The following is a 16,561-nucleotide window of genomic DNA, read 5'->3' as shown; positions in this document are numbered from 1 at the left end:
GCAATCTACATTGTCAGTATAAAGATAAATTAGTATTATTAGAAATTAACGGATGTAACTCAAGAGTCAGATGATATCTCTTCCTTTTCGTTATTCACCACAACCACCTTTTCCCCCCATCCTGATCAGTTTATTGAGGAAATCAACAACAAACATACCCACAGTCACCAACATTTAGACCACCGTGCTGAAAATGTCCAACCCTTCCCTCTGTCCCTTAAACTATTCTTACTTCCTCTACTTTGCGCTACGCTTAATGCTTGCTGTGATCTGTGTCACTGTTAGGCTGCTATAAAACTGCTACACGATACTTTGCTCAATACTTATAGATTTATTTCTTTTTGTTGTTGTTGTTGTTGTTGTTGCTGAATGCTAGAAAACCATCTGCATTCAGTCTTTTGCTGTCACCAGTTCTGAGGCTTTCTCACTATCTAATCTAATCTCTTCAGTCTCATCTCGTTCATCCACTCCTCATTTCTTCTTCCAACAGCATCTGTTCCATACTGCCCTGTGAATACATAGGAACGTAAGTGAAAGAATCAAAATTCTGGCAGGCAAATTAATTCATCAAATGATCGTCAATGGGTTGAATTATAAGTTAATAGCCAGTCATGAAAATTTAAACTCGCTTCAGGACTAATTTTTTTTGTTTTTCCTGCCCTGTCATTCACACAGTTTCAGTGCCACTATCCTCATTCTGCTCATCCCTCATTCCCCTTACAAAGCCGTTCTACCCTCATCTGTTGAAACCCCAGTGCTAACCAGGCACAGAATGAATTCAGCCTCAATGTGATCCTCGGTGCCAAAATATCAGAGATGGAAGGGGGGAGAAGCCACAACAGTGAACAAAATCTACAGCATTTCTTTTCTTCATCCATCTTTTTAGGAGACTAGAAAGCATGCTAACCTTCATTTCATCCAGTCTATAAACCTGTTTTGCAGAAGACTACCATGCCACAATCCAGAAGCAACAATGACATGTTTATGAAAGTGACTTGCGTATAATAACATGATTTTGAAGTGAAATACCAACATCCATGAACATTTTCTGAGCATGATTGAATTTCCTCACATGGTTTAGTAATACAGGTGGATGTAATGGGACAATTAGAGGCAACAATACACACATTTCAAATAAATTTGCATATTATAAACCTTACTCAATGTCAAACATAGCCACTTCAGTTTAACAAACAAAACAAACTCAGCAATATCAGAATGTTTAAAAAAAAATCCTTTGAAATATATATATTTTTTAGGGGGAAAAGTTAGACCAAAAAAATTTAACAGCAGCAAGTAAAGTTGGTGGTCTAATGGCCAACAACAGATATACTTTGCACTGATATGAATTACAACTCGACACCAGAATGAGGAGAGGAAAGTAACAGTCAAAATGATGACAGCATAAATATGCAGCAACAAAATGATGAACACAAGACTTTGATGAAAATGACAGGGGAAAAAAAAAGAGAAAGGTGAATGTCAAATGGAACAAAACTAACATTATATCCAATCATGAATGTAACGCCATGTGGATGAAAGACAAAACAAACCAACGAAAACAACAACCAGGAAAGGTGATGAGTACACAGACATGTGAGGAAAAATAAACATCCAACAAACACACAACAATGTAAGTCACTGCCCTATTAAGCCCTCTAGGTATGCAGAGCAGCAACAACAACATGACCCCCCCCCCCCCCCCCCCCCCCCCAAAAAAAAAATCAATACAACTTAACAACCAAAATGAAAACCAGGGGCATGAAACCAAATGACAAGAACAACAACAAAATCACAAACCCACACACACAAAAAAAAACCTCGCACACGAAGAACTGTCACGAGAGGCAGTAACACACACACACACACTTGGAGCACACAAAGATGTCCCCAAAGAAAAACCCCTCTTCCTTTCTCCTCTTCCTCTCCCTTCCTCCTCCTTCCTTCCTCCTCAGTCCTGCTTGGGCTTGGGCCGGGTGACCTTGATCATGGTCTCGGGGGAGCGGTACAGGAAGATGAGCTTGGCGTAGAGGTCCTCCTCCAGGTGGAACTCCTTCATCTCCCGCACCAGGTAGATGTCCAGGCACAGCTGCAGGATGGAGTCCACCACCGGCAGCTCCCGGAAGATGATGGTCAGGTACTGGCCCGTGGTGGCCATGCGCAGGAAGCGCCCGATCAGCAGGATGAAGGACACGTACAGGCCAATGATTCTGCACCAGAGTGGGGACGAGACAGGATTATCAGCGAGTGAAGGAAGCCTAAAGCCAACGAATACTAATACGACTACTACTAGTAATAATGATAGTAATACCAACAAAGGTGTTTTTTTTATAATCTAAAGAAACAAACAAACAGCAGACGACATCAAAAACAGGAAGAAGAAGGCAAGTAAAAACAGAAGGTTACTTATAATCTAAAGAAACAAACAGTAATAATGATAACGATATAGGATAAAAGACATGTACAGGCCGATGATTCTGCACCAGAGTGGGACCAGATAGGAAGAGTCAGCGAGTGAATGAAGTTTAAAGCAAATGAATATTACTACATGTACTACCACTACTGCTACTAGCAATAATGATAGTTATAACAATAGAAAGGTTATCTATAATCTAAAGAAAGAAACAAACAGCGGACAACATCAAAACTAGAAAGAAGAAGCTGAAGATCTGAGACAAACTGAAGAACACCAACAAGCCAGCAACCAGCCAAACAAGAAACAGACAAACACAATCCATGTATCAAACACAAGAGGATCAACAGAATGAAGGACATTTACAGACCAATAATTCTGCACCGGTGGGACAAGATGGGAATCAGCGAGTGAATGAAGTTCAGAGCGAATGAATACTACTACTTCTACTACTGCTACTAGTAATAATAATGTCAGTAATAACATCAGAAAGGTTATCTAAAATCTAAAGAAACAAACGTCAACAAAAATAGTAATCAAATAAATTTTGCCCTCTAAGCACTTCACAATGCAATAGTTCCAATAAGAATATATAACAATATGTAACACCCTCTAGCGAAACATACAAGTCCAACCACGCAAGAAACATTTACAAACTATGAAAAGACACTGCATCAAAGTACATCAAAGTAAAACAGACAGCAAATTATTCATCATTAAATGCACACATACATGATAAGAAATCAAAGGTAGTTCTGAGCAAAAGAATCTTGAGGTTGGTTTTGAGGCTGGAAATGGACTGGGAGTGCCTTAATTTATAAGGCAGGGAGTTCCACAGGAGGTATAAGGAATAAGAAAATCATGCTTTAAATATATATCAAAATAGATATCTATCTATCTATATCTATCTATCTATCTATCTATATATATATATATATTTCTTACAGCGCTAAGAGCGAAGAAATACAACTGTAAAAACAGAAAATCAACATAACACCAATAAAAGATGCAACCTCTTGTGAACCCGTCACCCCTCCAAAACGTTCCCCCTGGTTGGTTTGTCATTCCAACTTTGACGATCAGAACAGCAGGGGAGGCAACTGCTGACCAGACTATATGGGCTGGAATTTGATTGCAATGGAGAGTGTTCTGCCAAAGTTACTTCCCCACTCTCTTGGCCAAGAGACGGTCTGCATTGGGGTGGTTCCCAAAGGCTAACTGGGCCCTCAAGGCTGCATCACTAAGAGCCAGTGCAATCTTGCCTCCTAGTCTGAGTCACTGTCCTTCACAAAATACTAAGCTTTAAATGAATTTCCATTGCAGAAGAGAAACCACTGGCTCACACAGCTCTCGCTTTGACCTCCTACCCTCCATCCAACACATCCTCTCTAAACTCTCTCCCAGGGAGATCATGCTGACAGAGCATGACAACTTTGGTCTCTATGCCTGACATGCACCACACTCTATTCCAGGGGGAAGATTTATAAGTGGCTATCCTGACCATTTTGCCTAATGTACTATATTCTCAAAGAAGGCTCAAATATTCTTCCATTGAGAGGAAGACTAATAATCAAAAGCTTTGATTTTCACAAACAGAGAAAACATTCTGAAAAACAAACAAAAAGAAAACAAAAACACCCAAACCCAAAAAACAAACCAGCCGCATAAAAATGGCAAGCAATCAACACAGAAACATGCAGCAAGAAATAAAGTTACCCCACAAACTGTTTTCAAACATGGCACATTGGCAGTCACATTTTGTTTTGTAATATGATGCACAACATCTCACTTGTTAACAGCGTGTGTAAGATGATGGTGAATTGTGAACAACTATTGTTATTGTGATATTCATTAGACTGATACTTTCCTTTTCTATAAAAAATAAATGAAGCCTAAACTTAGCTAACAATGTCTCAGGGAAAATGAGGAGGGGTGAGGGCAATGAGGAGGGGGTGGGGAGGAAGAGGAGATATGCAGCCAGAGGGGGAGGGGAGGGGGGTTAAGGGGGGATATGCTAAAGAAACTGAAAGCTTCTGAAACAATAATAACTGAAGAAAGAAATTCAACAAGTTATACACACACACAAAAATTAACAAAACTATAGAACAGCCTTTTCTTTGTCTTTCCCCATTTTAGATCATTTCAAAAGACTATGAAGCAGCCTCTCACTTCATTTAACACCCCCCCCTCCCAAAAAAAACAACACAACAAAACTAAAACTAAACAACAATAAAATAGCCCTTTCATTATCTCATACCCCACTTAGAATGGCACAAAGGTACAATGTATGCGGAGTGAACCAACGTAAAACAAAAAGTAAATCTCAAATAAAGAGAAATGAACCCAACAGAAAACAGAATAACAAATCTCGGGGAGCAAATTACCACAACTAAATGAAACGCCCGCTTCAGATTTGCAGAGGAATCAGATCAGCTCTCCAGTCAAACTCAGGGCCCACACAGAATAGGAGAAGGTAAAAAATAAATAAATAAATAAAACACACACAAAAAACTGAAGACTGTCAAGAGCTTCTGAACAAGGTGGAGAGGGTGAATGACATAAAGAAAAAATCACTAATAATATCACATCGAAAACGCTGTCATTTAAAAACCACACTTGTATGCAGATGTTTTCTAAAAGTGAACCTTACCACGCACATATCAAGTGGCATAATGTCACAGATTATGCCCATCATGTTTATTTGAAACAACCTTTTATTTTATTATTATTTATTTTTTTATTCTATTGTTCTATGTTTGGTTTCTATGCCTGTCTAGCTCTCGGAATGCCAACGGGTTTAAATGTCTTTGAGTGTGTTCCCTATTTATGCTGGTGATTTGAATATGATTAATAAAGCTTTTTTTTTTTTATGTGAATGCATTTTTGTGACCATTGACAGAAGGACCCATGCATTATTGGTAATACTGTATCAACTGGCTTAATGTGTGTGTGTGTGTATGTGTGTGTGTGTGTATGTTAGTGTGGCTGTATGCGTATATGAGTATGTGTGTGTGTACGTGTGTGTATTCACTTAATTACTTTTTTAACTGATCAACTGAAATAATGTTGTGAGAAGACCACAGTTTTTGTGTGTGAGTGTGTGTGTGCACACTCATGTATGGGCATGCGCGCGCGTGTGTGCATATGAGTATGCGTGCATGCATGCATGCGTGCATGTGTATGTGTGTGTGTGTGTGTGTGTGATGTGCAGATGGTCATGGCTGGTTGCATGCATTTGGGTTTGGTTCAGTTAGCATGGAGTGCCTGCATCAGTGTCTCATGTGCACTGTGTAATGCTGACACGTACACTCATGCAGTGGTGTGCAAGGAAGAGTGTATGAACACCATAATGACACCCTGTGCTTTCTTCTTTCAAATCTTAGTGAAATAAAATATCTTTGTCTTTTCTCTGGGTTGGTCTCGTGTCTTTTCGGTAAAGTTTGGACAAAACACAAAACTAATAACACATTATCATTGTCACACATGCTAGGTGAAAGAGAATTTAAAAAAAAAAAAAAAAAAATCTAGTTTTGATCAGGCAGCAAACACAGTTCAGCAGACCAGCGACAAATGAACAGGTCAGAGAACCACCAAACTGTCGTCAGCTGACAACAGAGCGGCGGATTGGTGACATTTCAATTGTTTCATCGTTGTTTCCTTCAATGGCAGTTCATGTCTTTAACAGCTACTTTTGCCTTACATGTCAAAGTTCCCCCAGGTCTATATATTCCCTGAGGTATATGTTCTCCAAGGTCTATATTCCCCCAGGTCAAGCATTGGTCAGTGGCAGTCAGCAGTGGTCAATGGAAGTCAGTCAGTGATCAGCGGTGTCCAGTGGCCATTATGCTGAGCTGTGACTAATGGTCAGTAGTAGTCGGCGGTCAGCCAGTCAGTGGTCAAGGTGAGGCCCAATTCTCTCTTTCCCCAAATTAAGTAAACGCATCACATTCACACCTGAGTGGAGTGAGTAAAATCAAAGTGAAGGAACCTTTCCCGAGGGCAGTCTCTCCCACACTTTGCACAGACCAAGTCTGATGCTGGTATGTCTGTCACAAGACTTTGGGCCTCTCTTCTCTTGCTGTTTCACCTCTTGACCATTGGGCAAGTTCTCTTTCGAACTTGGGAGAGGCCTTTCTGTACTATCTACTGCCTCCAGGATGATCACTGGGAGGCTTCAAGCTTCCCAAGTGTCTGGGTTAATGCTTACGGGTCACACAGTTCACACTACGCCTATAGATAGAAACACACATCATTAATCAATCATCACCATGAAATGCCAACCTACCCGTAGCCACTGAGGAAGCTGAGGGTGCTGGGGGCCTTGCGGTCGTTGAAGGTGATCAGCTTGATGCTGTTGGTGAAGGAGGCGGGGAAGGTCTTGGGGTTGTCCTTGTTGAGGATGAAGTGGGAGCCCCCGTACACCTCCTCCTCGATGCTCCAGTACTTGGCCAGGCTGCCCACCCCGCCCTCCCCGGACAGGCCCAGGGTCAGGTTGGTCAGGCCAAAGCCATTGGTGCCTGGACCACGATCAAAACCACGCTGCTTAACTCATTTCGTACTGCCAGTTAGCTCACCTGATTTCACCCACAGATGACCCATTTGTATGGGTAAAAAGAAAAAAAGAAAACAAAAAACAAAAAAAAACCCAACAAAAAACAGCTTAGAATTCATGAACTGAAAACTTCCAAACTGATCAGTAACATAACAAGTTAGTTGGGGACAAAATATAAAACTTCCTCCCTTCTTATGCTATCATACAGTGAGATAATAAAAGTATCCATATTTTTTGTTTGAAATTTGCACACACTGATGACTTGTTAACAAATCCATGAAAGCACACAAGAGTTTGAAACAGATTAAATTCAGAATGTTATATAGCCAAAATAGGGCCCCTTCGTCTAATTCTGTTGTCTGCCTTGTGACTGAGACGAAACTGGGTCAGACATCACTGTTGACATGCACTGTTCATGTGAACCAGTCACTGCGACAGTAACTCTCCTGCTCACCAGCACAGCAACACACTCTGCATTTACTGGTCGCAGTGGAGAGTGGAAAGGTCAGTTAAGATATTCTGAGCTTATAATGTCATTATGTAAATAAGGCCCGACTCCAAAAATTCAAAACTATCTAAAGCCTTGATCGGGGCCCTTTGTCTGGAGTGAGTTAATCCATTCAATTCCTATTGGGAGTTTACAGATTCTGCAAGGCTTCCCTGCCATACTGATGGAAGAAAAAAAACCCCCGCAGAAATCAACCGTTCTTCTCCTGCAAACTGACAAGCGTGGACGCACAGCCAGAAGTACTGTATAAGTCAGTTCCCTTTGCTTGCAGTTTATGTGTTATGTAGAAGCAAGGAAACTGTTTTTATGAAAACAAAAGTCTGATGGCATCACAGCATTGTTCGTGGGCACAGGGCTGACTGAGTTAATTCTAATTCAATACAAAACAGTTTATTTCACTGCCTGCTTCAAACCATTAAAACAGAAACAGTTTTCTTTAAGCTCACTCAAATGCTCATCAACAAATAAACATGGGATGTAAAAACAAACAAATAACCAGCAAATGCTCATCAAGAGATAAACACGGGATGTAAAAAAACAAACAAATAACCAGCAAATGCTCATCAACAGATAAACACAGGATGTAAAAACAAACAAATAACTGGCAAATGCTCATCAACAGATAAACACAGGATGTAAAAACAAACAAATAACTGGCAAATGCTCATCAACAGATAAACACGGGATGTAAAAACAAACAAATAACTGGCAAATGCTCATCAACAGATAAACATGGGATGTAAAGACAAACAACCAACAAATGCTCATCAACGGATAAACATGGGATGTAAAAACAAACAAAGAACCAACAAATGCTCATCAACAAATAAACACTGGATGTAAAAACAAACAAATAACCAGCAAATGCTCATCAACAGATAAACACAGGATGTAAAAACAAACAAATAACCAACAAATGCTCATCAACAGATAAACATGGGATGTAAAAACAAACAAAGAACCAACAAATGCTCATCAACAGATAAACACGGGATGTAAAAACAAACAAATAACCAACAAATGCTCATGAACAGATAAACACGGGATGTAAAAAAACAAATAACCAACAAATGCTCATCAACAGATAAACACGGGATGTAAAAACAAACAAATAACTGGCAAATGCTCATCAACAGATAAACACAGGATGTAAAAACAAACAAATAACCAACAAATGCTCATGAACAGATAAACACGGGATGTAAAAAAACAAATAACCAACAAATGCTCATCAACAGATAAACACAGGATGTAAAAACAAACAAAGAACCAACAAATGCTCATCAACAGATAAACATGGGATGTAAAAACAAACAAATAACTGGCAAATGCTCATCAACAAATAAACATGGGATGTAAAAACAAACAAATAACCAACAAATGCTCATCAACAGATAAACACGGGATGTAAAAACAAACAAATAACTGGCACACCATCACAGCACACCCACCCACCAATCAATCATCACTGAGGTACGAAAAATATAACATATTGAGACACAAGTGAAATAAAAGTAAATGAACAATCCATACATCATTCCTTGATCACTGTGTAAATTAATCATCAGGTAAAAGAAAAACATTGTGTGTATGCATGTATGTGTGTACACACCACTTTTTTTGCAAATGTGAATATATCTGTCCATCTATCTCTGTCTCTCTCTCTCTGTATATATATATATATATATATATATATATATATATATATATATATATATATAAATTCATAATGCACACTTAAAAATATCCACAATGACAGACAAATTAACAGCGCAAAATCCCAATATTTAATATCCAATGTTCTTTAAAAAGGCAACAACAAAAAAGAAGTGAGCAATTATTTGACCTTCAATCAGGGGCTTGGCCGCCGATACGCCCTTTTTGGAGTTCAGCTGCATGAAACGTGGAAAGACTCCGTTCACCCGCCTGCACAGAACAGCGACAGAAAAGAAAATCTCACTGATGTCATTCTGCACATTGCCTTCGCACGCTTTTTTCCTACGTATAATGATGATTCTCTCTCACTCCATCTCACTGCCAGACATTTCTGAACAAAAATTACCATCTCGCAACCCCTCCCCCCAACCACCCCCCTTCGAATATGCTTCACAGCATTCAGTAGCATCAATGATCATCAACACCAAGGATATTCAAATCCCTTTTCACCTACACTAATTATAGACAAATGGATAAGTTCTAAAATCTTGCCTGTTTGCGCATGTCCTCTGAGTATGGTCAATGCTTAAAAAAAAATCAAATCCCTAACAACGTAACCTGACATACATATATGCAAAATAAAATCACAAAATTATTCCAGCTGAAAAACAACAACAACAAAAAACAGTAAAGGCGATGGTAAATACTTACACTGTGTCATTACTGGTCCCGTTGATCACTTCAGCTAGTTTGAGCAGTTCCTCATCTGATAAGTCTGTTTCGAAGTACCAGTTTAGAGTTTGGCTGGACGAGGTGTCCGATGACCTGAAACATACACAGCAATGAAATCAGCATGGAACACGTGTGCTCATCCGTCAAGTCAAAGAGGACTGCTTTAGTCAACTTTGGAGGGGGTGGGGAGGTGGAGGGGGCTTGAAGGGGCTGAGACATGGGTGCATAGGTGACAGATTATGAGTGTGTAGATGGCCAAGAACTTATGAACAGAATGGACTGAACCAATGGTCGCACAGCTGATGCCAAGTGGCCACCATGTCAGTGCTCCCGTGCCGCATGCGCTGAGAGTGCAGCATGTGTGTGTGTGTGTGTGTGTGTGTGTGTGTGTGTGTGTTCTGTGGACATACAAAGGTGAAGTCAACAAAGGGCTGTACACCACATAGCAAGCCTGTTTATGACTGTGTTCATGACTTCCATTACCAAAGTCTTTGATCATTGATTGTCAAAGCCTCTGTGTGAGAGAGAGTGTGTGTGTGTGTGTGTGTGTGTGTGTGTGTGTGTGCAGACATGCAGAGGTGAAGTCCAAGACATACAGCCATCCACCACGTCAAAGGCTGAAGATGGTGCATATATATAGTCCGTGGTAGATGGCACATTAGGCCATCCGTGTATGGAATGTGTGTTAACAGCTAGGACACAGAATACACTGCCGTTCCAAGTACCTAAGTGACTCTTCCCTGTTCTCTTGCTTTCCCCTACTGTGGATGAGTGGCCTAGTAGTAGTAATGCCCCAAACTAGGGAGCGACTGTACATGGGTCTGAGACCCACATCCAGAATGGGATTTTTAACTCACCCATCCACCAATTTTTAACTCACCCATCCACCAGACTTCAGAGTGCTGGTCTGGGTATTAAATCATTCGGATGAGATCTTCTTCATCATTCATGAGCTGTGACTCCCATGTTCACTCGTACACATGTGTGAGGTTCTATGTGTATGCCCAATTTTACCACTGCCACATAGGCATTCATACTCTGTTCTTGGAGGGGGTGGGGGTGGGGTGTATGTGCCAGGTACCTTCCTGTTTCCATAATTCACCAAACGGATTCCAAAGAAATGATGATGGAGTCTCCCGTCGGTCCGACAGATGAGTAGGCAGGCAGGCTTATCTGTCGGTGTGTGTCCTCATATGGGAGAAGAGGCCGATTCTGGATGCGCAGCACTTCCCACAGGTGTTGCAAGGGAAAACGTCTCTAGAAGTTGAGCCCTGATTCCTTCGCTCACGCTTCTCCTTAATGGCCAGTGTTCTCTTGTTTTCAAACGTCTTTATGCCTTCCTTCAGCTGGCCATACAAAAGCATCTCCGGGATCCTGCTGTCTGTCATGCAGACAACGTGTCCTGTCCAGCATAGCTGACACTGGATCAGCAGGCTTTCAATGCTGGGCAGACCGCTCCTCTCTAGGACCTGGAGGTTGGAGACCCTGTCTTGCCACTTTATGCCGAGGGTATTTCGTAGGCATCTCTGGTGAAACTGCTCAAGTTGTTGAATGTGATGGCGATACGTCGTCCATGTTTCACAGCAGTACAACAAGGTGGTCAGCACAACAGCTCTGTAGGTTTTCATCTTGGTGCTGAGCCTGATGCCTTTGTTGTTCCACAGCCTGTTGCTGAGTCTGCCAAAGGCAGAGCTGGCCTTGGCGATGCACAGCGTCACTTCTGTATCAAGGGCTCCGTTGCTGCATAGGGTGCTGCTCAGGTAGCAAAACTTGTCAACGGACTTGAACTCTGTATCATTGATCTTGATTGCAGGTGGGGGGGGGAGGCACTGGCGTTCTGTGAGCTACGTGGTTGGTACATGGACTCAGTCTTGCTGAGTCTGATGGTGAGTCCAAAGCGTCTGCAGGAGGTTGAGAACCTGTCCATAATGAACTGCATGTCCTCATGGGTGTGTGCAGCAAGTGCGCAGTCATCAGCGAAGAGGAATTCTCTCAACAGTGCCTCAAACACCCTGGACCTGGCCTGGAGTCGCCGCAAGTTGAAAAGTTTGCCATCTGTGCGAAAATGAATGTAGATATCCCGGTCACAGTCTTGGAAGGCATCAATCAGCATGGCAGAGAAGAGAATGGAGAACAGTGTGGGTGCCAGGACGCAGCCCTGCATCACTCCATTTACCACAGGGAATGGATCTGACATGTCAGTATTTTCCTGTACTCTCGCCTGCATGCCATCGTGGATAGACGCAATCAGCTGGATTAGGCTCTCTGGGCAGCCGAACTTCGAAGGCCTTAGTCAGGTCTACAAAGACCATGTGGAGCTCCTTGTTCTGCTCATGGCACTTCTCTTGCATCTGGCGTACGGCAAACACCATGTCACATGTTCCCCTGCCTGAGCAGAAGCCACACTGTGCTTCAGGGATGACTGTGTTGGAGACATGGTCAACCAGTCTGTTCAGTATGATGCGGGCGAAGATCTTGCCGTTGATGCAGAGGAGATTCCACAGTGGTTACCGCAGGATGTTTTGTCTCCCTTCCATTTGTAAATGTGGACAACAGAAGCATCCCTGAAATCCTGTGGGACCTCCCCTCTCTCCCAGATAGACTGGAACAGGGCGGTCAGCTTGTCTGTCAGCACCTTGCCTCCATACTTGTAGATGTCAGCCTGGATTCCATCCGCTCCTGGTGCTTTTCCTGACGTTGTCAGCTTCAGGGCCTTCTGGGTCTCGACCTTGGTGGGAGGGGCAGCTATCGAGTCACTGACTGGTAGCTGTGGGAGGGCTGCAATTGCCTCGTCTGATACGGATGAGTCCCTGTTGAGGAGGGTGTTGAAGTGCTCTGCCCACCGGGCAAGGATGTCTTTCTTGTCTGTCAGGAGGGTGGTCTGGTCAAGGCTCGGACAGGGGTTGATCCTGTGACTCTTGGCCCAAACACAGCTCGGAGACCATCATGGAAGGTCTTCATGTCATGAGCATCAGCAGCGGACTGAAGCACTGAAGCTCTTTGGACTTTCTCTCCCACCAGGTGTTCTTCATCTCATGCAGCCTCTTCTGTACAAGTTGCTTGATTTGCAAGAACTGGTTCTCCTTCCTCTGGCAGTCTTTACTGGAAATGTGATCATGATGCCGTATATGCAGTGTGTTCAGGAGCTTGGAGATTCCAGAGTCGTTCTCGTCAAACCAGTCTTTGTGGCTCCTCTGTACAAAGCCGAGTGCGTCAGCTGCTGCTGTGTACACAGCCTCTCTAAAGGTGCTCCATACCTCTTCTACATCAGTCGATGCAGGAATTTCTTGGAGAGCTACATGGATTTGCTGCTGCAGCACGTCCTTGGTGATAGGGAGGTGGTGGATGTTCAGCTTCCTATGGGGTTTCTGCCTGGCTGGTTGGAGCTTGCATGCAAGTCTGATGTTCATCTTGCTGCATACCAGGCGATGGTCCAACCAACAGACTGCTCCTCTCATGCAGCGTGAAATGGAAACATCACCTCTGTCCTTCTGCTGGACAATCACATAGTCAAGCATGTGCCATTGCTTGGAGCGGGGGTGCATCCATGTGTTCTTGTACTTGTCCGCTTGTTGGAAGAGGGTGCTGGTGATGGTCAGTCCATGCTGCGCGCAGAGCGAAAGCAAAAGCAGTCCGTTGGAGTTGCACTTGCCAGTGCCGTGCTGTCCTAGGACTTTTGGCCACGAGGAGAAGTCCACGCCGACGCGGGCATTGAAATTCCCAAGGATGATCAGCCTGTCCTTTCTGTCTACTGCTGAAATGGTGCGGCTGAGCTCTTCGTAGAAAGTTTCTTTGATGTCGTCAGGGTTGGTCATCGTCGGGGCATAGCAGCTGATGACTGTGGCGAAGTGATCCTTGGACAGCTTCAGATGCAGGGTCATCAGCCTGTTGTTTATCCCACGTGGAAGGCTGTCAAGCTGTCGTGCAAGTTTGGTTCGTATGGCAAAGCCCAAGCCTGAGGTTCTTGGGTGCCATCTGGCTTCCCAATGCAGTAGAAGGTGTAGCCCCCTCCAACTTCCTCCAGCTGGGTTTCACCCACAAACCTGGTTTCGCTCAGGGCTGCTATATCCACCTGGTAGTGATCAAGCATTCTAGCAATGAGCGCTGTGCTTCTTTCTGGTCTGTCGTCTCTGTCTAAGAGGGTGCGAACATTCCAGGCACCCAGAGTCAGGGCATGACTCCTGGTTCTTTTCTTCTGTTTTCGACCGCTATTGTTGGATGTCCAAGTAGGTGCGGTTTCCTACTAGGTACTAGGTGAGGCAGGCTTTGTTGGGGATCCTTTTATATCCCCTTCCCCATGTGGGGAGAGCAGTGCTGTCCCTAAAAAGGGCTGCTCTGACACTGTGGGAGCATACGGGCGCCGCATCTGCCCCAGTCTATGGCTGACGACCATCACCCCACAGCCGCCTGTGTGCAGAGTCGTGACTAGGAACTGCCAGCAGCATCCTCTGCCTGTCCCCGTTACCACTTCTCCATCGCCGCAGGGCTTGGAAAAGCTGGGTGTTGAAGGGCTAGCTTGTCGTTCCGACATTAGCCTGGTTGCCTGACCAGCACAGGTGACTTTTTTTTTTTTAGTGAGGAGGAGTTGTGCAGTCCCTTCCCCACTCTCTTGCCCACCGATGCTCACAGTCCCACAGGTGCAGATACTGCCACGTGTAGAAATGATACCGAGGTCCTATGTGCAGTATGCACTTTGTGCACATTAAGGAACCCACAGCAACAAAAGTCCTTGGAAAAATTCTGCAGGAGAATCCACTTTGGTTGTAAGACAAATACACCTGCAGACAGAACAAAAGGTGGCCTTGCACTGTGGCGACATGCTCTCCCCAGGGTCAGCAGCCATCTGCTGTGACAAAAAGTAATACAATATAATACAAATACAATACACCAGTCTCTCTGAGGTGCAGTGGTTACCTCACAGAGTGTTCCCCCTGGCAAAAAAGCTAGAGGATGGGTTCTGTTCTAGCAAAGACTCTCCCCGCTATCCCCTCAATTTGACCTCTGTGATGGTCCTGGTGTGGTGTCAATCTTGGTGAATGAGACAATAAACCAAAGAAGTATCATGTACAGCATGTGCTTAAGTTTGTGGGAAAAAAACCCCCTAAAACCCCTAAAACAGAAACCACATAAATAAGAGAGTAGTTTCTGGCAAAATTCTGTACAATTCTTTTGTCGACAGTGTCAACATTTTGTTAACAAAATACCTGTTCTTGTTCTTCTCTGTTCCTGGCCTCACAACACCCAGAGTCACTTGTGACCATGGGGATTTCCAGGTGTGACCCTTTTTACCCTTCTATCCAGACAGCCACACTTATTTTCATGAGTTAAACAGACCCGTATAATACTGGAGAAAGAAAGCTCTGTTGCCAAAGGAAAGAAGACACAGCTTACCTGATCACAGTGATAGAAAACTCCAGCTTCATCTTGTTCTGGTTCTCCAGATTCTCTATCATCTCCATCTGAGCTGGTTTGCTGATGCCCCAGATAGCCGTCGACTCTCCGTTGAAGCTGATGACGGAGATGTCCACCTCTTCAAAGCGATTCAGGTAGGACATGCCTCTCTGAAGATATCCAAGAGACAGCAGAACATATGTATCATGTAACAACCAACCAACCAGCTGGCCACAGCAAAGCTTGTTGATTCCATAAGAAATCATTCATTACAATGAATGTGAAAATTATCTAATGCAAACAGCTTACACCAGAAGATTACCATGTCAAAACAGGAGGCTGAGGGGGCACATGAAATAAACTTCTTGCCTTGCATTGATACTAAAAAACAATAACAACAAAAAACCCACCAAAAAACAAAAAACCAACAACAACAAAAAAAAATCCACCAGTAACCTTCATGATTTACTGAATATTTCATGGCTAAAGGTGCATTAATTTTCTTCTTCTTTAAATTTTTTTTTTTTTTTTTTTTTTAAATCCACATTGATGCAACGCCATATAAAAATCAGTTCTAAAATGTGCAACTGATCTCTGTGGTCATTTGAGAAAGGCAAAAAAAGAAAGTTACTTCTGAACACACACACACACACACACACACACACACACATTCATCCTTTTCCTTACACACACACACAGAGGAGATGAGTATTAAAAAAACAACAACAAAACTTTGAGCCTGAAAAATGAAACTTGCTTCACCATGCCATTCAAAAGTTCCTCAAGCACTCTCATACACTTTCGTTTTTGCTGGGACAAAGGCTGTGTGCTTGTCATTGTCTGCCTGTCCAGCTCTGTCTGTCTCTATCTTATGATACGTCATATGTGAATGATATTGTGCAACGTGTGAACATGCTGTGTAAACAATGATGTGTGATGTATGAACTTCTTCTTCTTCTGCGTTCGTGGGCTGCAACTCCCACGTTTACTCATATGTAGACGAGAGGGCTTTTACGTGTATGACCGTTTTTACTCGCCATGTAGGCAGCCATACTCCGTTTTCAGGGGTGTGCATGCTGGGTATGTTCTTGTTTACATAACCCACCGAACGCTGACATGGATTACAGGATCTTTAACGTGCGTATTTGATCTTCTGCTTGCATATACACACGTAGGGGGTTGAGGCACTAGCAGGTCTGCACATATGTTGACCTGGAAGATCGTAAAAATCTCCACCCTTCACCCACCAGGTGCCGTCGCCATGATTCGAACCCGGGACCCTCAGATTGACAGTCCAACGCTTTAACCA

The 16,561-nt window shown here is 43.1% G+C and overlaps 1 protein-coding gene across 1 annotated transcript in view; it reads right to left on the bottom strand.

Annotated features, from left to right (window-relative positions):
• The window catches only part of LOC143285396 (piezo-type mechanosensitive ion channel component 1-like), a 213,963-nt gene that overhangs the window by 2,770 nt on the left and 194,632 nt on the right, over positions 1–16,561 (bottom strand). The window contains exons 49-52 of the mRNA XM_076592641.1: positions 15,253–15,418; positions 9,841–9,954; positions 9,320–9,399; positions 6,699–6,930 (exon numbers count right to left, since the gene is read on the bottom strand). Coding sequence (XP_076448756.1) covers positions 6,699–6,930; positions 9,320–9,399; positions 9,841–9,954; positions 15,253–15,418 — 592 coding nt within the window. The remainder of the gene's footprint in view (positions 1–6,698; positions 6,931–9,319; positions 9,400–9,840; positions 9,955–15,252; positions 15,419–16,561) is intronic.

The sequence above is a fragment of the Babylonia areolata genome, chromosome 9, assembly GCF_041734735.1.
Source record: "Babylonia areolata isolate BAREFJ2019XMU chromosome 9, ASM4173473v1, whole genome shotgun sequence".
NCBI classification, from domain to species: Eukaryota; Metazoa; Mollusca; class Gastropoda; order Neogastropoda; family Buccinidae; genus Babylonia; species Babylonia areolata.
Note: the sequence above shows the minus strand (reverse complement) of the source record. Positions and strands in the feature narration are given on the sequence as shown.